A 26,290-nucleotide genomic window follows, 5' to 3' on the forward strand; every position below is an offset into this window, starting at 1 on the left:
GTGACGTAACTGATTGAAACGCTACTAGCGCGTACCCGCTAACTAGCTAGCCATTTCACATTCGTTACAGTAGCATTGCCTTTAAATTGTTTAACTTGGGTCAAACGTTTCGGGTGGCCTTCCACAAGCTTCCCACAATAAGTTGGGTGAATTTTGGCCCATTCCTCCAGACAGAGCTGGTGTAACGGTGTCAGGTTAGTAAGGCCTCCTTGCTCGCACACGCTTTTTCAGTTCTGCCCACAAATGTTCTATAGGATTGAGGTCAGGGCCTTGTGATAGCCACTCCAATACCTTGACTTTGTTGTCCTTAAGCCATTTTGCCACAACTTTGGAAGTATGCTTCGGGTCATTGTTCATTTGGAAGACCCATTTGCGACCAAGCTTTAACTTCCTGACTGATGTCTTGACATGTTGCTTCAATATATCCACATAATTCTCCTCCCTCATGATTCCATCTATTTTGTGAAGTGCACAAGTCCCTCCTGCAGCAAAGCACCCCCACATCATGCTGCTGCCACCCCCGTGGTTCACAGTTGGGATGGTGTTCTTCGGCTTGAAAGCGTCCCCCTTTTCCCTCCAAACATAACGATGGTCATTATGGCCGAACAGTTCTATTTTTGTTTCATCAGACCAGAGGACATTTCTCCAAAATGTACGATCTTTGTCCCCATGTGCAGTTGCAAACCGTAGTCTGGCTTTTTTGGAGCAGTGGCTTCTTCCTTGCTGAGCGGTCTTTCAGGTTATGTCGATATAGGACTCGTTTTACTGTGAATATAGATACTTTTATACCTGTTTCCTCCAGCATCTTCACAAGGTCCTTTGCTGTTGTTTTGGGATTGATTTGCACTTTTCGCACCAAAGTACGCTAATCTCTAGGAGACAGAACGCGTCTCCTTCCTGAGCGGTATGACGGCTGGGTGGTCCCATGGTGTTTATACTTGCGATTATTGTTTGTACAGATGAACGTGGTACCTTCAGGCATTTGGAAATTACTCCCAAGGATGAACCAGACTTGTGGAGGTCTATAATTTTTTTTCTGCAGTCTTGGCTGATTTCTTTTGATTTTCCTATGATGTCAAGCAAAGAGGCACTGAGTTTGAAGGTAGGCCTTGAAATACATCCACAGGTACACCTCCAATTGACTCAAATTATGTCATTTAGCCTATCAGAATTTTCCCAAGCTGTTTAAAGGCAGTCAACTTAGTGTATGTAAACTTCTGATCCACTAGAGTTGTGATACAGTGAATTATAAGTGAAATAATCTGTCTGTAAACAATTGTTGGAAAAATGACTTGTGTCATGCACAAAGTAGATGTCCTCACCGACTTGCCAAAACTATAGTTTGTTAACAAGAAATTTGTGGAGTGGTTGAAAAACGAGTTTTAATGACTCCAACCTAAGTGTATTTAAACTTCCGACTTCAACTGTACATGGGTAACCATGAGAAAGACACACCCCCCCAATAGTGATGACTATCAAGGATCGCTATGGGGCGCAACCTTAACACACACACACACACTCTCTCTGTGTGGTTACAGTAGGGTAACGTATGTCAATGGTTTTAAGAACAGCAGTAACATCAGGCAGGATTTAGGCTACCAACTGCCTAGCCAGTTGTAGCTCAATCTTGGGTGCAATGTTCACTTTCCCGTACTGACTGACTGTGTGGAGGCTCATTGATTTAACGTTACGTTAGCCTACATGATACACCAGTAAAGTAATAAAATGTATATCTGTCGGCGATCTTAGCCACGACTTACTGTTCTTTGTGCAGCTTCAAATGTCGAACAAAGTTGGAAATTGTTGCAATCCGTTTTTTCTTGATACAGCGTCGTTAATTTGGGGTATCATCTTTCCAAGGGCTCCATCTGAATTCACCCGCCGACGTTCCTCTGCACTGCCACGCACAACTTTTTCTCAGCTGGTACAATTTGATTGGCTGCTGTCCGATTCAAACTGTAATCCGTTAAATGAAGAGTTGATGCGCTGCACACTTTAATAGCATCATTTTTAATATTTGGGCTTGGGGACGGTATCAAGGCAGGTCGAGTCATAATTCTCAAGTCCAAGTCAAGTCACGAGTCATTGGTGTTAAAGTCAAAGTCGAGTTGCAAGTCATCATAATTGTGACTCGAGTCCAAGTCATGTGACTCGAGTCAACACCTCTGGTATGTTGTACATTGTTTTAGAAATTCATGAGTTTATTTTCGACAGAATCCCTGGACATAAATGCATGTAAGGCCTAACCAGAAGTAGAAGCCTGGAAGGTAAGAACTTCTAAGGCTCTTGCATGAGAAGTTAGATAAGCAACATTTACTGTGTGAAATGCAATGTTATCACCATCATTCTATTTCAATTATTATCACACACCCATTTTGACTGCTAGAACAAATGAAAGAAATTCATGAAAGGACTGTATACAAAGACCAGGGCATGGTGAATATTCCCTGTTGTCTCATAGTGAGATAACAGTACAGACTTGATGAAGGCTCTACTGGCTGTTGGATGCAGTTGGATGCTGAAGTTGGATGCTGAATGTACTCTTGAACTCTCTCTCAAATAGATCCTTCAATCTTTCGCCCATCCCACGCAACTCTGCATTATCCTTCATTAAAAAAAGACACACACATTTGTATAGAAAACATAATAAACTAGTAATGCATAAAACACAACTCATTTAGCCTAATTCATATTTGTTATGGATTAAACAAAGACACATTGTTAAAGTGTTATTCATGCATTAGCACAATTCCAAGATTTGTTTTCAAAAACGTTGCCCCGAGTCTTCACATTGGATACTGCAGTAGTGCAGTCTCACCCTGTTAAATGTGGCACAGTTGGTGAAGATAAGCAACACGTCAGACACAAAGTGTTGCACTGACTGGTAGAGATTCTGCTGCAGCTTCTCCACAACCCTGTCCAGCCATATAGGGGTCTTTCTCACACTGGTGTAGTTTCTCACCTGGCAATGAAACATACAGACGGAGATAAACTCAGCAAAAAAAAGAAACGTCCCTTTTTCAGGACCCTGTCTTTCAAAGATCATTCGTAAAAATCCAAATAACTTCACAGATCTTCATTGTAAAGGGTTTAAAACACTGTTTACCATGCTTGTTCAATGAACCATAAACAATTAATGAACAAGCACCTGTGGAACAGTCGTTAAGACACTAACAGCTTACAGATGGTAGGCAATTAAGGTCACAGTTATGAAAACTTAGGACACTAAAGAGGCCTTTCTACTGACTCTGAAAAACACCAAAAGAAAGATGACCATGGTCCCTGCTCATCTGCGTGAATGTGCCCTAGGCATGCTGCAAGGAGGCATGAGGACTGCAGATGTGGCCAGGGCAATAAATTGCAATGTCCGAACTGTGAGACACCTAAGACAGCGCTACAGGGAGACAAGACGGACAGCTGATCGTCCTCGCAGTGGCAGACCACGTGTAACAACACCTGCACAGGATCGGTACATCCGAACATCACACCTGCGGGACAGGTACAGGATGGCAACTGATGGGTCAAATTGGGGTCATGATAGGGGCTGCACCAAATGTTTGATGTGTTATAATAATTGATTATGCTTATGTTGTATTAATAGAAGGGGAGGGGCTATGGGACCCCTCTACATTTATAGGGTCCTAGACTACAGATTAACAATATATATATCCATTGTACGGTTTTAGAATTGTTCCACAGTATTTTCTAAGTCTCTGCCTCTTATAAAGAAATGGTCTGTGAGAAAGCATTTCAAAGATAAACAAAGAGCCCTGCAGGGGAGTAGAGGAGATAAGAGGCTAGTCAGACATACCTCTATAAATCAACTTGGGGGAGTGGACATTTACTGCTGAGGCCTAAGAAAACACTGGAACTATTGTATCTCTTGCAAGTTTGTATAGCTGTGTATACATGGGCTTGGTCAAGCATGATAAAAGCAACTTGGACTTTTCCTATGGGGCACTCATGAGAGACATCAGTTATATGTGTGATGTTTGATCTTTGACTTCCGTCTACAGCTATATTTTTATTAAAATTGTTATTATTTATAAGTGCACATTTTGAGTGTTCCTTATTTGTTAAGTAAATAAAACGGAGCACAGAAAAACGGAACCAACACAACAACTGCCCGAGTTACACCAGTAACGCACAATCCCTCCATCAGTGCTCAGACTGTCCTCAATAGGCTGAGAGAAGCTGGACTGAGGGCTTGTAGGCCTGTTGTAAGGCAGGTCCTCACCAGACATCACCGGCAACAACATCGCCTATGGGCACAAACCCACCGTCGCTGGACCAGACAGGACTGGCAAAAAGTGCTCTTCACTGACCAGTCGCGTTTTTGTCTCACCAGGGGTGTGGTTGGATTCGCGTTTATCTTCGAAGGAATGAACGTTACACCGAGGCCTGTACTCTGGAGCGGGATCCATTTGGTGGTGGATGGTCCGTCATGGTCTGTGGCGGTGTGTCACAGCATCATCGGACTGAGCTTGTTGTCATTGCAGGCAATCTCAATGCTGTGCGTTACAGGGAAGACATCCTCCTCCCTCATGTGGTACCCTTCCTGCAAGCTCATCCTGATATGATCCTCCAGCATGACAATGCCACCAGCCATACTGCTTGTTCTGTGCGTGATTTCCTGCAAGACAGGAATGTCAGTGTTCTGCCATGGCCAGCGATGAGCCTGGATCTCAATCCCATTGAGCACGTCTGGGACCTGTTGGATCGGAGGGTGAGGGCTAGAGCCATTCCCCCCAGAAATGCCCAGGAACTTGCAGGTGCCTTGGTGGAGTGGGGTAACATCTCACAGCAAGAACTGGCAAATATGGTGCAGTCCTTGAGGATGAGATGCACTGCAGTACTTAATGCAGCTGGTGGCCACACCAGATACTGACTGTTACTTTTGATTTTGACCCCCCCCCCCCTTTGTTCAGGTACACATTATTCCATTTCTGTTAGTCCAATGTCTGTGGAACTTGTTTAGTTTATGTCTCAGTTGTTGAATCTTGTTATGTTCATACAAATATTTACACATGTTAAGTTAGCTGAAAATAAATGCAGTTGACAGTGAGAGGACGTTTCTTTTTTTGACAGTTTCTTTTTTTGACAGTGAGAGGACGTTGAGTTTATATGTGAACTTTGACACACACACACACACACACACCACACACCACACACACACACACACACACACACACACACACAAGAGAGAGAGAACCAAGCAAACTTACGTTGATGCAAGGATCTGCCACAATGATGTGGTCCTTGTCCGCTTGGTATAGACACAGCAGGAGATACTGGCATTCCTGTCAGAGTAAACACACCTTTATGTGACTGGTCAAATATTGTTTACATTTAAGTCTGAATAATTATTTAATGTCAAGTATTTATTGATGGTTATAATGGACAGACTGAAAGATAGATATATAGATAGATTGGTCAAATTGCCTGTCAATCAATGAAACAATGGTAGCAGTCATTTGTTCAAGCTCCTTACCAGTAGGTGGTCAGAGATTCGGCAGGTCAAGGCTTCCTGGTAAGTCTTTTGACTGGGGTAACGCCACGACTGACTGGTCCTCAGTACACAGAATGTACACACCCACGGAAGATTATCCCTGTGATTACACACACACACACACACACACACACACACACACACACACACACACACACACACACACACACACACACACACAGCTGACAGCTAAGTTTACCTACACAGAACAAACAGACCTCTCTTGTATCAATCTCACTCTCTCATCAACTGTTCTCACCTCAGCATAGCATCATCCACATTAGGAAGATGACATCTCTGATGGAAGGAGCGAGGACACTCATCACAGCATATCAAGCTGCCCTGGCTTCTACAGATGAAGCAGTCGTCATCGTTATCGTGATCATGCTGCCAAGACAGAGAAGAGAGGAAGGTGAGAAGGAATTGGTTAACAATCAAGCACCAACTGCCTGTTTGTGTGTTAACGAATATCGTACAGATTGATTTCCCACACCCTCGGGTGTAAAACAAGGAGTCTCCTTATAACCAATTCTGTTTGCTATGTTTATTAATGATTTGACAAAATACACTTAAAAGTTAAATACCAGAGAAAGATATATACTGATGAAATGCTGATTATATTATTTTGATGGCAGAAACTGAACAAGACCTGCGGAAAATGATATTAAGTACTGTCAATTGGTGTTAAAGATGGAGACACGTGATCAATAAAAACATTTAAAAAACTTAAAATGCATTTTAGAAAACCAAGTACTAAGAGAAGTGTTTTTCAGTTTTAGTTTTGGTGGAGAAATTCTTGAGTTTACTAGCAATGACAAATATTGGGGTATTTATTTTGGTGAACATATGACCTTTCTATATGGCACATCTGACCTGGCTGACTCAGGAAGTAGAGCTCTTGGGGGAGTCATAGGAAGAACAAAACCACTCAAAGATATTAGTTATGCCACTTATTCCAAACTGTATCAGACATGTGTATGTCTCCTGTTCTATTCAGGAGGAGTGTGGGTTGCTCAAAGCAGTACATGATTTTCTGCTTACGTGATTTCCCCCCCCACAAGTTTGCACAATAACTGGGGACTTTGGAATAGACTGTGGGATATGCCATTTGCCAGAATACCCATCAAAGTTTTTCAATGGCATCTCTTCATATGGGGAGCATGAGCAACTGAAATGTCTGAACTTTGCCAACAGTCTGACATTGAACATTTGTTTGAAAACAAATTAAGGGAGATATAGATGCTCTTTTAATATATTTTTTTAGGGGGTAGATCAGCTTTAATATTGCAGATACATTGATAGGAGCCACAATCTAATTGTCTGCATCATTTCAAATCCCCCATATATTTTGGGGTAAATATACAGTACCAGTCAAAGGTTTGGACACACCTACTCATTCAAGGGTTTTTCTTTATTTTTAGTATTTTCTACATTGTAGAATAATAGTGAAGACATCAAAACTATGAAATAAGACATATGGAATCATGTTATAACGACACAGGGCGAGACCCAGATACAGACACCGGAGGCAGATGGTTCGAGTCTCTGATATTTATTGAAAAACAAGAGGCAGGCAAGAGACAGGTCGCGGACAGGCAGAAGTTCATAAACCAGGTCAGAGTCCAAAAGGTATGGCGCGGCAGGCAGGCTCGAGGTCAGGGCAGACTGAATGTTCAGGCAGGCGGGTTCAGTGTCAGAGCAGAGAAAGGGTCAGAAACGGGAGGACTAGAAAAACAGACTAGGAAAACAGGAGCACGGAAAAACACGGTGGTTGACAAGACAAGATGAACTGGCAACAGACAGACAGAAGACACCGGTATAAAGACACAGGGAATAACGGGAACAAATGGGAGACACCTGGTGCAGGGTGGAGACAAGCACAAGACAGATGAAGCAGACCAGGGTGTGACACATATAGTAACCAAGTGTTAAACAAATCAAAATGTATTTTAGATTCTTCAAAGTAGCCACCCTTTGCCTTGATGACAACATTGTTGGCATTCTCTCAACCAGCTTTATGAGGAATGCTATTCGAACAGTCTTGAAGGAGTTCCCACATATGCTGAGCACTTATTGGCTGCTTTTCCTTCACTCTGCGGTCCAACTCATCCCAAACTATCTCAATTGGGTTGAGGTCATCTGATGCCGCACTCCATCCCTCTTACTTGTTCAAAGAGTTCTTACATAGCTTGAAGGTGTGTTTTGGGTCATTGTCCTGTTGAAAAATAAATTATAGTCCCACTAAGCACAAACCAGATGGGATGGTGTATCGCTGCAGTATGCTGTGGTAGCCATGCTGGTTAAGTGTGCCATGAATTCTAAATAAATCACTGAGTGTCACCAGCAAAGCACCCCCACATTATCAAACCTCCTCCTCCATGCTTCACGGTTGGAACCACACATGCAGAGATCATCCGTTCACCTACTCTGCATCTCACAAAGACACGGCAGTTGGAACCAAAAATCGCAAATTTTGACTCATCAGACCAAAGGACAGATTTCCAACGGTCTAATGTCCATTGCTTGTGTTTCTTGGTCCCAGCAAGTTTTTCTTCTGATTGAAGTACTTTAGTAGTGGTTTCTTTGTAGCAATTCGACCATGAAGGCCTGATTCACGCAGTCTCCTCTAAACATTTGATGTTGAGATGTGTCTGTTACTTGAAACATTTATTTGGGCTGCCATTTCTGAGGCTGGTAACTCTAATGAACTTATCCTCTTTATCAGAGGTAACTCTGGGTTTACCTTTCCTGTGCCGGTCCTCATGAGAGCCAGTTTCATCATAATGCTTAATGGTTTTTGCAACTGCATTTGAAGAAACTTTAAAAGTTCTTGAAATTTTCCGGATTGACAGACCATGTCTTAAAGAAATTCTAGACTGTCGTTTCTCTTTGCTTATTTCCGCTGTTATTACCATAATATGGACTTGGTCTTTTACCAAATAGGGCTATATTCTGTATACCTCACCTACCTTGTCACAACACAACTGATTGGCTCAAACGCATTAAGGAAAGAAATTCCCAAAAATTACTTTTAACAAGGCACGCCTGTTATTTGAAATGCATTCCAAGTGACTACCTCAAGGCTGGTTGAGAGAATGCCAAGAGTGTGCAAAGCTGTCATCAAGGCAAAGGGTGGCTACTTTGAAGAGTCTCAAATATAAAATATATTTGTTTAACACTTTTTTGGTTGCTATATGATTCCATATGTGTTTTTTTATATAATTTTGATGTCTTCACAATTATTCTACAAGGTAGAAAATAGTACGAAAAAAGAAAAACCCTGAAATGAGTAGGTGTCCAAACTTTTGAATGGTACTGTAAATTTGTCATATACTGTATTTTCCTTTATTATTTTCCCCTAACTCTATCATCCCGCACCTAATTGGACAAAATGAATAGACAACAATACATTCGCTTCTAATTCCAGCTTGTACATACTCTATACATTTTACAGACACAGTATATTTTACATTAGTTATCTTAATTTTTATCCCACCCTTTAGCTCCCCTCAAACCCTCCAATCTATCTCTGAACACCCTCCAGTTTTGTGGTGATATCTCACAAAAGTCCTGAACCCTTCTATTCTCGTAGTTTCTACAGATTGTAAATTGAAGATAACAAAAAAAATTTAAGAGTATTATTATATTATTGATCGATTTGAGTAGGACTTTTCAAATCACCCAGCAGTGCTATTTGCAGAGTTAGCTCCAGGTAAATTAAATTCTTCAGCAATTCCTGAACCTGCAACCAAAAACAAGCTACATATCGGCAGTACCAAAAAAAAAAGGTGATCTAACGATTCTGTCTCTTCGCGGCAAAATCTGCAGAACTGGGATGGTTGTATCCAACCTATAATAATTATATAACATTCTATTGGATGTAAGAATTCTATATAATAATTTAAATTGAAAAGGTTTTGAATCCGGTTGTCATTTTGTGAATTAGTTTGACAAACCATTGGTCCTTAAATGAAACTGTTATACTTTTTATTTATCACAATTTTCTTTCAACCAATTTTGACAGACAAGTTCCTTACCTTCTCCCCCTTCCATTTTTGCTGACTTAGACACTATTAAAAAAAACAAGTGACGACGCAATATGAAAATAAATGGGTGGAGGAGATTAATCATGAACCCAAATTGAGAAACTTCTGTTAGATTAGGGGGGATTTCGTGTGTGAGAGATATATTGTGTACAACATACCTAAAAGCAAGAGATCCCTATGTGCACAGGTAAGATCAGGGATATGGCCTCTGCGTATTTAAACAGGTGGGTGAAATGGAAGAGAAAAGCCTAACTATTGTGACCTCGAAGAGATAGAGAATAATATTTATTGGATCCTTTATTGCCCTTTCTACCACGATACGCTTGCCCTTATTCCAGAAAGTCCACCAAATATACCCTGGCATTACTGTATGTGGCTGAACGATGAGGAGAAACTGAAACAGTTTTTTGTCCATTGTGTACTTCCGTTTGCTGAATTTTTTTGATAAAGCCTAAAAGAAAAAGGGTGACCTATTATTAAATTTAAAAAATATTCAGCCCCAGACAACTAGCAAAGTGCATATATGTATATACAGTGTATTCGGAAAGTATTCAGACCCCTTCACTTTTTCACATATAGCCTTATTCTAAAATTTATCAATTTGTTTTTATCCCTCCTCAATCTACACACATTACCCCATAATGATGAAGCAAAATCAGGTTTTTAGAAATGTTTGCAAATGTATTCAAAATAGAAAACGGAAATATCACATTTATATAAGTATTCAGACCCTTTACTCAGTACTTTGTTTTAGCACCTTTGACAGCGATTACAGCCTCGTGCCTTCATGGGTATGACACTACAAGCTTGGCACACCTGTATTTGTGGAGTTTCTCCCATTCTTCTCTGCAGATCCTCTCAAGCTCTGTCAGGTTGGATGGGGAGCGTCACTGAACAGCCATTTTCAGGTCTCTTCAGAGATGTTCGATCTGGTTCAAGTCCGGGCTCTGGCTGTGGTACTCAAGGACATTCAGAGACTTTTCCTGAAACCACTCCTTCGTTGTCTTGGCTGTATGCTTAGGGTTGTTGTCCTGTTGGACTGGGGCGAAGGTTCACCTTCCAAGGTCCTAAGCGCTCTGGAGCAGGTTTTCATCAAGGATCTCTCTGTATTTTGATCCGTTCTCTCGACCCTGACTAGTCTCCCAGTTCCTGATGCTGAAAAACATCCCCACAGCATGATGCTGCTACCACCATGCTTCACAGTAGGGATGGTATAGGCCAGGTGATGAGCGGTGCCTGGTTTCCTCCTGGCGTGACGCTTGACATTCAGGCCAAAGAGTTCAATCTTGGTTTCATCAGACCAAAGAATCTTGTTTTTCATGGTCTGTCCTTTAGGTGCCTTTTGGCAAACTAGTACACTGTCAACTATGGGACCTTACCTGGACAGGTGTGTGCCTTTCCAAATCATGTCCAATCAATTGAATTTACCACAGGCGGACTCCAATCAATTTGTAGAAACATCAAGAATGATCAATGTAACCAGGATGCACCTGAGCTCAATTTCGAGTCTCATAGCAAAGGGTCTGAATACTTAGTCGGAAGTTAACATATACTTAGGTTGGAGTCATTAAAACTCGTTTTTCAACCACTCCAAACATTTATTGTGAACAAACAAAAGTTTTGGCAAGTCGGTTAGGACATCTACTTTGTGCATGACACAAGTCATTTTTCCAACAATTGTTTACAGACAGATTATTTCACTGTATCACAACTCTAGTGGGTCAGAAGTTTACATACCCTAAGTTGACTGTGCCTTTAAACAGCTTGGAAAATTCCAGAAAATGATGTCATGGTTTAGAAGCTTCTGATAGGCTAATTGACATAATTTGAGTCAATTGGAGGTGTACCTGTGGATGTATTTCAAGGCCTACCTTCAAACTTAGTGCCTCTTTGCTTGATATCATGGGAAAATCAAAAGAAATCAGCAAAACAATTGTAGACCTCCACAAGTCTTGTTCATCCTTAGGAGAAATTTCCAAACGCCTGAAGGTACCACGTTCATCTGTACAAACAATAGTATGCAAGTATAAACACCATGGGACCACGCAGCCGTCATACCGCTCAGGAAGAGACGCGTTCTGCCTCCTAAAGATGAACATACTTTGGTGCAAAAAGTGCAAATCAATCCCGGAACAGCAAAGGACCTTGTGAAGATGCTGGAGGAAACAGGTACAAAAGTATCTCTCTCCACAGTAAAACGAGTTCTATATCGACATAACCTGAAAGGCCTCTCAGCAAGGAAGAAGCCACTGCTCCAAAACCGCCATAAAAAAGCCAGACTACGGTTTGCAACTGCACATGGGGACAAAGATTGTACTTTTTGGAGAAATATCCTCTGGTCTGATGAAACAAAAATATAACTGTTTGGCCATAATGGCCTTTGTTATGTTTGGAGGAAAAAGGGGGATGCTTGCAAGCCGAATAACACCATCCCAACCGTGAAGCACGGGGGTGGCAGCATCATGTTGTGGGGGGTGCTTTGCTGCAGGAGGGACTGGTGCACTTCACAAAATAGATGGCATCATGAGGGAGGAGAATTATGTGGATATATTGAAGCAACATGTCAAGACATCAGTCAGGAAGTTAAAGCTTGGTCGCAAATGGGTCTTCCAAATGGGCAATGACCACAAGCATACTTCCAAAGTTGTGGCAAAATGGCTTAAGGATAACAAAGTCAAGGTATTGGAGTGGCCATCACAAAGCCCTGACCTCAATCCTATAGAAAACTTGTGGGCAGAACTGAAAAAGTGTGTGCGAGCAAGGAGGCCTACAAACCTGACTCCAAAATTCACCCAAATTATTGTGGGAAGCTTGTGGAAGGCCACCCAAAACGTTAGACCCACGTTAAACAATTTAAAGGCAATGCTACCAAATACTAATTGATTGTATGTACACTTCTGACCCACTGGGAATGTGATGAAAGAAATAAAAGCTGAAATAAATAATTCTCTCTACTATTATTCTGACATTTCACATTCTTAAAATAAAGTGGTGATCCTAACTGACCTAAGACAAGGATTTTTTACTAGGATTAAATGTCAGGAATTGTGAAAAACAGAGTTTAAATGTATTTGGCTAAGGTGTATGTAACTTCCGACTTCAACTGTATTTAAATAAGGTATTTCTGTTTTTTTATTTTTAATACATATACAAAAATTTCACTTCGTCATGATGGGTGGGGTATTGTGTGTAGATTGATGAGGATTTTTTTTATTCAATCCATTTTAGAATAAGGCTGTAAGGTAACAAAATGTGGAAAAAGTGAAGGGGTCTGAATACTTTCCAAATGCACTGTAGATTGTGTACAGGCCTGTCTCACACTTGAATCTTCTCTTTGTTCGTGACCAGGTTTAAACACCTTCTGTTCCATTTTTCTGTATTTATTTTTATAATTTTTACTGATCTAGGGTTATTATTATTATTGCTTGTATAACCTTATCTACTATTATGTACTGATTTATTTATGCTGCGCAGAACACGAGAAGAATTATCACTGAGTTATCACTGTCAATCATTCTAATGTTTGTTTTCAGTCAATTAACACGAAAATGTACTTAATGACTTACTTAATTCATTCATCATCCCCTATTCAGTGATGTTGAGAAACATCTTGGAATTTCATTATTAAAACTGAAGCATTTATTTAAACTATGTGATTGGCTGATTGGTAAGTGGGTGCCACCGTGTTCGTGAGGGTCGAGGGGGAAACTTACCCTGTCTTTGGCCGTAGGGCTGCACAGCTTGCACTTACACAGGAGAGTGTGAATGACCAAAATCTTACTCTGAAAATGAGAAACAAACAAAGACAGTAGTAGTACTAGTAAAATGTTTTTGAAGAAGAGAAATGTTTTCATCACAGGTCCTTAAAGACCTGGCAGACTATCTTAAGCCATTCCTTGTACATTAGGTTGGTAAGTGCCAAACATACATTATTTTCCCCTCATCTTTCTTCCTCTCTCTCTCTCTCTCTCTGTTCTTTTCCCCTGTGTACCTCGATGAGGACGCTGAGTGGTTTCCCGTCCCACTGGATGTCTTTCTTCCAGGAAGGATCTTCCAGAGCTGACTCCCCCGTCACAAACTCCACCGGGGTCATCCAGCGCTGGTCCGTACGGATGCTCTTTCCACACAACCCTGGGCCACAGAGAAGATAGGGGCAGAAGGACAAACTCAAATGAATCCAATATGGGTCACTACAGCTGACCAGAGTGACATAGGGCTATGGTAAAATAACCTGTAGTGTATTATCGATAATATTACGTTTATTTTTGTGGGTACATTTTCAGTACAAGTGCCGGTTTTAGCCAGTCAGCACATTTTTGACCATAGTCCCTGTACAGACAGACAATGAGCACATACAAAGCAGAGAGCAACATATGACAACTAACACTTAGTACGCAGACAGAAAGAGCAATGACACAAAAAGCAACCAAACAAAAGACAGAAAATTAACAAACAATATCTACACACCTAAAAAACTACAGACAGGTTGATTGTTGCACAGTTACGTGTGTCTGAAAGCAGTGAGTTCCAGACATGGGAAGCTCTCACAGTGAAAGACGTCTGACTGAAGGTGCTTTCCTGAAGGGAACTATACAGTCCCCTCTCATGGCAGACCTTGTGGATCTGCTGAAATGGGTTTTCTGCTTGATAAAAGCACTAAGTGGAGGCAGTATTTGAGGTGCAGCCAGAGAAAGAGGGTTGGCAACATGTAAAAGTGTCTCCAGTACCTTCAATAGTTTCAAAGACATGGCGATAGCTATAGAATGTTGTTTACTAAACCTTGAGAGAATAAAATTTGTACCTGATGCAAACCGATCCTTATGTAGCATTCCATTGATGGCTCCACAGGTGACTTTGAAGACTTCCTCTTTTTCCTGCTCAGCTTCTTCCTCCTCATCATCATCGTCATCCTCCTTAGATTCTGAAGTAAAGATAAACAAAGAGGTTTAGGGAAAGATGGTTTATTATATAAGTGTGAAGGGTCAGGCCTGTGTTATTCACAAAACCCTATAACAACAAAAACAGAGTTAGAGAGACAACACCATCCCCTTTACCAGATAGTCATGTCTAAAGGATTCAGAAAGATTCCATTGAGTTGTGATTAGTGCACATACCTGTGATTGAGCCCGTTGATTGGTTGGAGGGAAACAGTGCTTTCTTGGCCTAGATAGGAGAAAAGGGACAGACCAGTTTTACATATATCAGTCACATACCAGACTCTTCTTTATCTAATATGGTAAGAACATGGACAAATAAAAATATCAATGGTCAAAGTATGATCACGCACAATAAATATAAATTCATGCCCGCATATATGTCACAATATCAACGGCTAAGGCTAAGCTATTGTCAAGTTAGATGTTGCAATAAAACAAATTTATGACTAACGTTCATAAACAACATGTACTCAGATGCTATGACGATGCAGTACATATAGTCAAATTAAGTTTGGCTGTTAATCCAGAGGATGTGGTATATTGAAAGTTTGGTCTCCTACCTGTGCACTCTTTCTTCTTTTAAAGTCTGGTGAAGTTAAATGACCTTCCTGAGGTTGGTGGGATGATGAAATGAAGGGGGAGAGAAGGGGAAACAGACATACCATTCAGTCACTCAACACTAAAAAGAAATATCAGTGAAATACCTGTACAGTTAGTTTCTTTACAGAAAAACAAAAAGGGTATAATGTGTAGCTATAGTTCGTTGCTCTGTCTGGCCCAATTTTCTGGTATATGTAATGATAAACCGATATGCTGCCCCGGAGACCGGGGTTGGTTGTCTTACGGTTTGGTTGTCAAAGTGCTAATTAATTCCCAATCTAAATGGAGCTGTGTAATATTTTAAAAGTTAAAATGTGTGAATTCTTTGAAAGAACTCATCCACCTGGTAAAAATTCATGTCAGCATGACAAAATATTGAGGTGTTTTACGTTTTTCATAATGTTTGTATTATTTAGTAAATGTTTGAATTATGGGAATATCATAATAGGGGTGAAGCGAGATAAATATTTTTAACCTATTTATCTCGCTCTGCTGTGTGCATCTCGATAGCTGTCACTCAAATGGCAAGGGGCTGAAGCTCATTGGATAGAACTCTAATTGCTAGGGGGTTGGCCCACATGGGGGTAAATGTAGGGAAAATTATACCACACAGATCCCAGTAAACAATCACTTTTAAACTAGGGATTTCATGACTAATTAAGGTGAGAGTCATTTCGCTCATAGGTTATGCATGTGTGAACTACACATTGACACATCCAGCCCAAGGCGGGAGGTTGGAAAAAAATGCTTACTAGTCGCAAAAGTTCCGGAGCATGTCTTTAATTCGATCAAAGAAAGGCTTGGCTGGCCTCCCGAGTGGCGCAGCAGACTAAGGCACTGCATCGCAGTGCTATAGGCGTCACTACAGACCCGGGTTTGATCCCGGGCTGTATCACAACCAGCCGTGACCGGGTGTCCCATAGGGCGGCGCACAATTGGCCCAACGTCGTCCGGGTTAGGGGAGGGTTTGGCTGGGGGTGCTTTACTTGGCTCATCGCGCTCTAGCGACTCCTTGTGGCGGGCCGGGCGCCTGCAGGCTGGTATACAGTGTTTCCTCTGACACATTGGTGCGGTTTGCTTCCGGGTTAAGCGGGCGGGTGTTAAGAAGTGCGATAAGGCGGGTCATGTTTCGGAGGGCGCATGACTCGAGCTTCGCCTCCCAAGCCGGTTGGGGAGTTGCAGCGATGAGACAAGATCGAAATGGGAGAGAAAAAGGGGGGGAAAAAAAGAAAAAAAAGAAAGGCTTGGCTATTTCTAAGAATGTGTTTGCTATATTGTTTCACTTCTTGTTTCAAAAGGAATAACTACTAGCAAACATTGTGACAACCAACCCCATACTGTGTGACATCCAACCCCACGATGGGGCTGGTTGTCACAAGTGGGAAGAGTGTGTTTGATGGCGTCTAAAATCAAATCAAATTACATTTTATTTGTCACGCTTCTGAAACAACAGGTGTAGAGTAACTAATGGATCCATTTCCAACAATGTAGAATTAATTAAAGATAATTTGTTAATTGAGGTAGGGGTAAAGTGACTAGGCAACAGGATAAATAGACAGTAGCAGCAGCGTATGTGTGAAAGTGTGTGTGTGTGTATGTTAAGGATTAACATGGGAAACCGGGATCCGGAATACTGTTCACATTTCATCCCAAAATAAAATGACATTTTCCCACAACATGAGCAGCATCAGATTAGCAAAAAATAAAATAGCACATTATCCTAACAGGTTGTTGCATGGAAAACTTTAGCCTAGCGCATTTACTTCACACAAAGTTGGTACTAATTCAAAGCACACCATAATTGACACTGCCGGACTGCACATGCGACCCGAATGCAGTTAATAAAACCTACAGGAAGCCCCTACAGTATAGCCGATAAAACAGGGTTCCCAAACTGGCGGCCTGCGGGCTGAATTTGGGCCGCTGGTGGTTTCATTTGACCCACCAAGTTTCCGTTTTTTTTGGGGTTGAATTTTAATTGTTGGACATAAAAAAAGAACTCTAAAAATCGCAGGAAATTAGCTCCAAGTGATTTTATTTCGTGAAATCTGTTCAAGTATTTCCACACACCTGTAATCATATCATATACAAATTCAAGCAAGGTTCAAATTATTATGTTTTAGTCAAATTTTATATCTGTTTGGGCTTCTTGCGGTCAATTTGCAGTCTACAAATGATTTGTAATTATGTTCTGGCCCCCCGACCATCCGCTCAAGAAAAAAACGTCTAACCGCTGAATCTAGTTGATGATCGCTGCTATAAAAGAACATGTGCCTCTTTGAGCTGTCATTGTGACTCTTCAGACAGTCACAAAGTTGATAGGTCTATGCACAATTCACTGCATTTGCATCTCTGTCACAGACATGACGTCTGTTAACAATTCAGAGAGGCATGAGGGAAAAGGCTACAGTTGAAGTCGGAAGTTTACATATACTTAGGTCAGAGTCATTAACACTCGTTTCTCAACCACTCAACAAATATCTTGTTAACAAACAAAAGTTTTGGCAAGTCGGTTAGGACATCTACTTTGTGCATGACACAAGTAATTCTTCCAACAATTGTTTACAGACAGATTATTTCACTTATAATTCACTGTATCACAATTCCAGTGGGTCAGAAGTTTACATACACTAAGTTGACCGTGCCTTTAAACAACTTGGAAAATTCCAGAAAAAGATTCAATGGCTTCAGAAGCTTCTGATAGGCTAATTGACATAATTTGAGTCAATTGGAGGTGTACCTGTGGAAGTATTTCAAGGCCTACCTTCAAACAGTGCCTCTTTGCTTGACATCATGGGAAAATCTAAATAAATCAGCCAAGACCTCAGCAAAACAATTGTAGACCTCCACAAGTCTGGTTCATCCTTGGGAGCAATTTCCAAACGCCTGAAGGTACCACGTTCATCTGTACAAACAATAGTATGCAAGTATAAACACCATGGGACCACGCAGCTGTCATACCGCTCAGGAAAGAGCTGTCTCCTAGAGATGAACATACTTTGGTGCGAAAAGTGCAAATCAATCCCAAAAGAACAGCAAAGGACCTTGTGAAGATGCTGGAGGAAACAGGTACAAAAGTACCTATATCCACAGTAAAACGAGTCCTATATCGACATAACCTGAAAGGCCGCTCAGCAAGGAAAAAGCCACTGCTCCAAAACCGCCATAAAAAAAGACAGACTACAGTTTGCAACTGCACATGGGGACAAAAATTTTACTTTTTGGAGAAATATCCTCTGGTCTGATGAAACAAAAATAGAACTGTTTGGCCATAATGACCCTCGTTATGTTTGGAGGAAAAAGGGGGAGGCTTGCAAGCCGAAGAACAACATCCCAACCGTGAAGCACGGGGGTGGCAGCATCATGTTGTGTGGGTGCTTTGCTGCAGGAGAGACTGGTGAATTTCACAAAATAGATGGCATCATGAGGGAGCGAAATGATGTGGATATATTGAAGCAACATGTCAAGACATCAAGAAGGCATTCACCTAGCTAAACAACATTAACTGACATGGACTAGTTGATCTGATGAGGAAAACTGATGATGCACTACCCAATGTCTAAGTTTCACCTTTCAAAAGTAAGTTGACAGCGAGACTGAGTTCCAAAAAAATATGTACAGTATGTGAACACACTTTCCAGCTGGTTAGTGCATTTTCTGAGTATGCGTCCTGGTAAACTGTCCGGCCCTGCGACCTTGTGAATATTAACCTGTTTAAAGGTCTTACAGTGACTCCGTGTTGGAATAAGATGAGGCTAAAAAGGGCCCCCATTTCAACCCAACACCTTGGTGTTTCTCCTAATATTGAAAAGTCTTGTAAAATATGCTGGTGCTGAGAAATACACACAAGAGTAAAAAGTGTGACAACCAACCCCAGTCTCCCCTATATGATATTGTATATGATACAGACCTATATATATATCCCAGTGTAGTAGTGTATGGCAACATTGTCCAAATGACATAGGCCTGATTAGAGTATGAAAAGTGACCAAGCTGTTCAACTTTTCTGTGTTTTATTTTATGATTTTAAATCAATTGTATGCACATCTGGTTGAATTGTGTTTTTAAATGGTCAAATAAATCTAATCAAAATATATGCTGTACCTGGATCAGTTCTCCCAGAGTGGTGCCGCTACAGCGGATACTGTACTTCCAGTTCTTTCTGGTCTTCTTCCCCCCAAACTCCTCAAAGCCACTTGGGGTGAACCAGCGACCCTGGACCACAATGCACCTCTCCCCTGAAACAAACCAATGAGGAAGTCAGACATCATACATACCACCACAAATTAAAACAATGCAAAGTCAAATAGACCGCAGTACACATTTGCCTGACTGTGATTGAAACCTGGGTCTCCTGCACATCACAATACAGTGTTAACCCACTAAAGACTATACATTAGATCTGGGCCCGTATCCACAAATGGTCTCATAGTAGAACATTTATCGGGTAAACATAAAAGCTATGCATGATGCCTTTAGTCATAAAAGTCACACCTACTCGACAGATATTTAGGACACTTCATGAGCTGTCCTAACCAGTTAAGAATTATCAGCAGGTGTCTTGGTAATGGAAAAATGCAGTAAGTCAGTGGTTCCTGCGCCACATGCAATTACTTTGGAGTTGTTAAAATAATGTTTAGATATTTCTATATGATCAATCCATTAATAATCTAGACCTACTGTACATGTAACAGTATGTCTTGAGCTTTTGACAACGATTTCAAGAGGCCTATTCTACAAGTATATATACTTATAAACACTAGGCTAATAAATACACCAGTTTTTCTGTTATTTCAAGTTATCCATTTGGAGAGCAACATCACTTTGTTACAAAAAATATGTCTAAATTGGGCATGCCTGTAAATTCGGCAATTGAAATTGAAATTGAATTGAAAGCATCTAGGGCTTATGTTGACTTGTGACTTGAGGATGAATATGTATGAACTTTCCAATTTGTAAGTCGCTCTGGATAAGAGCGTCTGCTAAATGACTTAAATGTAAATGTTCGATGAACATGATAGACCTTTCAAACGTTGTATGCAACATTATCGGCAAGTGACTTGATGTCTCCTGTGGCAAAGCAATTCAGAGTTGTTAAATGGGAGTGACGAGTGTGTTGATATAAAGGTAATCTTGTGAAAATAATCCACTTTTAGAAACCATCAGAATAATAAAAAAGGTTATATTTGCCAACATATTAGAGTAGGAAAAGTGATTGTTCCAGGCTAAAATTATATAAAACTTTTTACTTTTGCAACATTTGACTACAGTCAGATTCGCCGTGGTTGTCTGAAGCGCTTTACCTATAGAGTTCACAACTGGCAATTACATTTACACTTAAGTCATTTAGCAGACGCTCTTATCCAGAGCGACTTACAAATTGGAAAGTTCATACATATTCATCATGGTCCCCCCGTGGGGAATGAACCCACAACCCTGGCGTTGCAAGCGCCATGCTCTACCAACTGAGCCACACGGGGCAATGTCTCATCACGATTGGTTATTCCCCATCATTTGCAACATTGTCAATGAGCATCATCACTATCTTTCATTTGCGGAAGCTCAAAATGTTGTGATTCCCCGCTGAGATAAACTTGATTTTAATCCTGACTCAGAATTTGTCTGGGAAGTATCTTACGATATCCTAAAACCTACTGTGAGTTGTCTTTTTGTTGTCTTAAAACTTGTTTTAACAGGATCCCTAGGACCTTTTCTGAGATGCTTTGTGGATATAGGCTCTGGTCTCAGGGCTGGAGAAATGTAACCACTCTCAAATTCATAAAATGGGCTATGGATGCAAAGACTGACCATCCATGCTATTAACATTCTAGTTTTAACCATGCTTTGAGGGTTTGTTTACATTTACTTTGTGAACAAACATTGGAGTTAAACAAGCTTATATTTTGTTCTGATGGGGTAAGACAGTTGAACTAAGTTCATGAGGCATTTATAAGTTATATTCTTCAAGAATCAATGGATACATATCATAAATGTCCAAAAACCAATGTAGCAACTGCAAATTGTCCCTTTAAGGTCTCAGGCACGGTTATTGGGACCGAACCACAGCCACCGTTACACAGAAACACAGAGAATCACATCACATTAAGTCCATTGTTACGACCTACCTTTGGCCAGCTTGTTCCTGATGAGATTGCCTTCTTTGTCCCCACAGGTGACTGGGAGCTGGGTCTTGTAGATGGGCCTGGTCCAGATGTCATCTTTCTCCCCCTTCCTGGAAGGAAAACCTGCATGGGGACACGTTCCGGACAAACATTAAGATGTGACTTGAAATTAAAAAGAAACATATTTCACCCCCCAAAAAAAGGTTACAGAGGGACTTTAGACTTTCTGACTCAAGTCCTCCTCTTTCCCAGAAGGCAGCATGAATCCTGGGACTCACAGTTGGTCGGCCTCTGGACTTTCCTCTTCTGACTGGGGTTGGACTGGGTGGATGTGCTGGGCTGCTCCTCCTCAGCACTCTCACTTCTCTCTTTCTGTTTACTATTTTTCCTTCTTGTCTTCTCCTCCTCTTCTTTCTCCTCCTCTTCCCTTTCCTCTGAAGCCTTCTTCTTATCCTCCTCCTCCTCTTCTTCTCCTTCTGCTGAAGCCTTCTTTTTATCATCCTCCTCCTCTTCCTTCTCCACCTTCTTTGGCAGTTTCTCATAGAATGTGAACGACCCTGCATGGGATTGGAGGCAAAATTTAGCAAACCATGCAACCTAAATCATTTACAACTAATTAAAACAATTAGAATATACATTTGACAGGGCATTGAACTTCAACTTCTAAGTATCCACCATTGTGACTACATTTATACTCTACTAGGAGTTAGAATTATATTTAGATATTAACCTATCCATTCGAATGCCATAATAATATAATAATAAGAGTGAAGACTCCAGAACTGACCGTCCAGCAGGCGGTTTTGTAGCAGGCGTAACGTGGGGTACTGCAGCAGAAGGTGGTCCCTGAACACACAGTTCCAGAACACCTTGATGCTGTTGGGAGTCTTTGCCTCCACCCAGTCCAACATCTGGTACACACCCTTCTCCCTCAGCTCCTTACTCCTCATCCGAATCAGCTTCTGCAGGAGGGGTCAAATACAAAACTATAGTCCAATTTATGAGGGTTGTCAAATTAAGGCTGGAGTGGAGTGATAGACTTGATTCTCTAGCAACCACCATCTCAATAAGTTCCTGTGACAGACAGGGATTTATGGACACACATCAGGCCTTATGAATCAATGATCATCAACTCCAATTTCCACTCATACAATAACATTCTGAGACCTGTTACCAGCTAGCAATAGGACAGTAACTGGTGTTAGTGTACACAGTACACTCAAGAGCATACAAAATAGGATAAATAATTTTACCAAATCAATTCTGTAGACTACAATTTGTTTTGTTACACGGTTTAATCGGGGTTTTTTCAGTAGAGTATAGTAGAGCACAGTACGATACAGTACAGTATAGTTTACTTTAGTAGAGTACAGTACAGTACAGTATAATACATTAGAGTACAGTACAGTTTAATTCAGTAGAGTACAGTTTAGTTCAGTAGAGTAAAGTAGGGTAGAATACAGTACTATACTCTGTGCTCTACTGTTTTGAACTATACTTTACTTTTATTTACAGTACTGTACTCTGCTGTGCTCTACATTACTGCACAGTGCTGTCCAAACCTGTAAAACATTGATGTCTATGATTGGTTCAGATTTCTCAACAAATCATAGACATCTGTCAATGTTTGGGCCAAATCCGGACTGACCAAATCTTGCCCAAATATACACATCTATGTTTAGGCCAAATAAAGGCCTGTCCCGACTAGATGTCTGTGGACGTTGAAATCAAGGCCAGTACAGACCGGACCAAATCTGAACCAAACATTGACGTCTGTGATTGGTTCCGATTTGGTCAAGTCCAATCCGTACCTCCCAATAAGAGTCAGGTCAGGACAAAAAAAATAATACATCTAAAAGACGTCGGCGTGGGTCCGTGGTTGGTAGGATGTAATTTAGCGCTGCTTGCTTAAACTTTGAGTGGGCGGGTGTGTGTATAGAAACTTGGTAGTCCAGTCTACTGCTCTCACCTTGTACATTTCTTCCGGAATGAGGTGGTGGTCTCGGAGCTGGTTAAGAAAGGTGTGTGGTTGCTCCATGCACGACATCTCTGTCCTACTACAGCGGAAAAACCGCAGTAACTCCTCATCTGTCAGAAAATCCAACTGGTCCATTGGCGCAGACGCAACTGCAAGTCTTCAATACACTTTTCTTTGTCGAAAAAAATCCAATATTTACCAGGTCACTGAATATTATTAATAGTTTAATAATGAACGATCCGGTTCATATTGGGTGGCATATATATACACTTATAAATTAAAGTTTGACGTGATGTAGACTATTTACATTTCAATACAGGCCCCGGGCGGATTGATTCAATCAGACGAGTACCGATAGACGCGGGTTTGGACGAAGGACGGAGAGGACGTAATGACAACGTTTTCAACTGTAGGCCAACAAGTTGTTATTAAAGTTATTTTCGAAGATAAAATAGATATCCCACAAGCACGGAAGTACACTTCAAGTGATGTTTGGAAAGTGAAAGTGAAAGTGTGATTTCATATGAGCCACAAGGGGAGAGGCTATGGATTTTTTGGAAAGTGAGTATTCATGTGATTTCATGGGCTACAAGGGGAGAGGCTATAGATTTTTTTTAACTCATTGTTCTATATTTGAGGAGCTCCGTGGACCCTTCTTGTTCGGAAGTAATTTAGCCATTTTAGCCATTGGCGCAAGGGTTGACAGGTCTCGCTGAAATGTCTAGCCCAAATACCACTCAACATTGAACCACAAGGCATGGAAATGAGCCCATTTTCTTCTGCAGTAAGCGAGGAGTTGCCACCTTTCCCCATAACGTTATCGAGCGAATAAAGAAGGAATATCAACATAACTTATAAAGACATAAGAAGCAAAATTCGGTTTTCCATCAAAATAATCATTATTGAGAGCTAACTTGACTAACAAAGGAATTTAAGGAATTAAAATGATAATCCTTTCTCATTAAACTCGCTAGATCATTTTCCATTAATGGATGTCGATTTAACTGCTGTGATTGTAAATAGAATATGCACATGTGCATAATATAGATACATTTGACAGGAGTTTGTTTGAGGGATGAAAGTTGGACAGAGGATCTCGAAATCTGTGAAAGAAATACGTGGACGAAGTTTATGAATCGAATTGCAAATTTCAGGCAATTGTGACTTTATTATGTGCCAGATTTTAAGACTACAAGCCGTTATAAATGGCCAATTTTCGAGATTGACTTGTTATTTCAATAGGAATAGGCTAGGCCTACTGGCTAAAATCTGGGTTTATATTGTAATTAAACTTTGCCATAGTTTGGTTAGCTAGATGCAGGTAGCCTACAGCCCCTGATCGGCATACATCTAATTTCAGATAGCCAACAGTAACCTAGACAAGATGCAGGCAAGATGTAAAATGAACGATTTATCAGCTTGCTTGGTTCAAATTCACAGACAAATTTATTCAACATGAATAGCAAGGCGATTTCGAGGTATGAAGTGTATGTAGAAATTTCCGTGCCAACAGAATTGTATTTTACTTTTATAATTTGTGTTAGGATATTACATTTTAATTTTATAATTTGAGTTAGGATATTTAATTTGAATTCAATATTTTTGAATTCGTAATTCACAAATGTAATAATTAAATTCTTAAATTGAACTTGTATTTCATGATTTGAAACTGAATTGAACAAATGTTTGTTTTAATTCAATTTAAATTTTATTCAAATTCAATATTTTATATATTCAGTTTCAATATGGTAGATATTGCATAAATTTGATGTGTATCAAGTTTACAAACTATAATTTCAACTTGACCAAAGTTTCATTTACTCAATTTCTCAGATGGATTCAGTTTCCAAACTGCTCTCAACAACATCCTGGTACTTTGCCAGCCAGGAAAAGTAGAAGAACAATGATACATCTTACTCCCTTCTAGCCAATCACAAAGTAAAACCACAGATAAATTAGAAAACCTGAATTCATTAATGGCGGTTGCGTTGACTGTCTTTGCTGGTAGAAGAAGCAAGAGACAGGAATGATCACTGAGCAGTAATATTAACTAACTCTTCTAAGAAAGGAGTCGTCTTTGATATAACACCTTATCAAGCACAATGGCGCGATGCCACTGTACCACCACTGTCAACGGGAAGTTTGAACTGTCACTCATGCAGCTAATTAGTGGAATGCAGGATAGGTGGTAACGTTAGCTAGGTAGAAAAGGTCAAAATATATATATTGCGATCGCGTTGCTAACTTAGCTGCTTGTCAACTGCAATGTAAACTCTTGGGATAACTAAAACTAAGAGAAACTGTAATACATTGGTTGATGTTGAATTATATTAAATCAGAGCAATCAAAACAGCACAAATCAGGCTTCTTATGAAGGTAGCTAGCAATACTAGCAACGGTTTACTCCATACCATGGCCTGGTTAGCCAGATCCAGATGTTGAGACGTGTTAACCTGTGGCCATGGTTTCCTCCCCAGTCTTATACAGTTATTTGTTTGCAACCAGGCTGTGCCCTGCCTCCTAGAGTTTGTTTAGCAGATGAAGAATGAAGCCAGACACACTCCAACTCAGTTTAAAGTGGGCAAAAGTAGTGACATTTGACATCCTCCAACATCTACATAAGTTGGTCAGATGTAAAGACTAATAACCGTATCTTGCTGAAGCTTGTTAAATAATAGGCAGATTTATCTAACTAAGCCGATCCCATAAGTATGTTCATTTGGATGCTGATCCAGCCTCTCCAACTAATGTGTGTGTGGGTGTATATACATTTCTGTCTTGTCCGCATAAAAGTATTATAAATAAAAAATATATATCCTTCTTCGCAACAGCTTCAGCTATAAAGGACAAATTCTGCATCATATGATTCATCTACAGCAGGCAGGTCAAAATCAGGGGACCATGTTAAAGCTAGGACAATAGCCACACCTTCAATTCCTCTAGGAATTAATTGAGAAACATTGATTTAAATCATGTGAATAAACTACTGTTCATAGATGCCTTTGGACATTTTTTTCCTCTCACACAAACATGATTTGTTTTGCTTTTCAGGAAGATGATAAAATACACAATGAGCCTAGAAGACCCCTCTGCAGTGC

At 40.5% G+C, this 26,290-nt stretch overlaps 1 protein-coding gene across 2 annotated transcripts; it reads right to left on the reverse strand.

Annotated features, from left to right (window-relative positions):
• Nucleotides 1-1,994: 1,994 nt before the first annotated feature.
• LOC139581061 (nuclear body protein SP140-like protein) lies at nucleotides 1,995-23,522 on the reverse strand. 2 transcript variants are annotated; one of them, XM_071410418.1, is made up of 15 exons: nucleotides 23,184-23,522; nucleotides 22,002-22,176; nucleotides 21,493-21,771; nucleotides 21,218-21,337; nucleotides 19,197-19,330; nucleotides 15,053-15,100; nucleotides 14,670-14,718; nucleotides 14,357-14,476; nucleotides 13,547-13,686; nucleotides 13,269-13,337; nucleotides 5,769-5,896; nucleotides 5,492-5,609; nucleotides 5,226-5,300; nucleotides 2,819-2,962; nucleotides 1,995-2,605 (listed from the first exon to the last, which is right to left on the reverse strand). In XM_071410418.1, the coding sequence occupies exons 1-15, from the start codon at nucleotides 23,325-23,327 to the stop codon at nucleotides 2,492-2,494; spliced, it is 1,857 nt and encodes a 618-aa protein (XP_071266519.1). In that variant the 5' UTR covers nucleotides 23,328-23,522; the 3' UTR covers nucleotides 1,995-2,491. The 2 variants fall into 2 exon arrangements, with proteins under 2 accessions (XP_071266519.1, XP_071266529.1); XM_071410428.1 differs by having other exon boundaries at nucleotides 22,002-22,200; nucleotides 23,184-23,320.
• Between the last annotated feature and the right edge of the window lie 2,768 nt (nucleotides 23,523-26,290).

Source organism: Salvelinus alpinus, chromosome 1, assembly GCF_045679555.1.
Source record: "Salvelinus alpinus chromosome 1, SLU_Salpinus.1, whole genome shotgun sequence".
Classification (NCBI taxonomy): domain Eukaryota; kingdom Metazoa; phylum Chordata; class Actinopteri; order Salmoniformes; family Salmonidae; genus Salvelinus; species Salvelinus alpinus.

Coding starts and splice junctions, on each gene's coding strand:
- LOC139581061 (XM_071410418.1), bottom strand. CDS start 23,327: ATGGACCAGTTGGATTTTCTGACAGATGAGGAGTTACTGCGGTTTTTC. Junction 14,719..15,052: donor AAAGAAGAAAGAGTGCACAG/GTAGGAGACCAA, acceptor TCTCCTATCTAG/GCCAAGAAAGCACTGTTTCC. Junction 13,338..13,546: donor CACTCAGCGTCCTCATCGAG/GTACACAGGGGA, acceptor TCTCATTTTCAG/AGTAAGATTTTGGTCATTCA.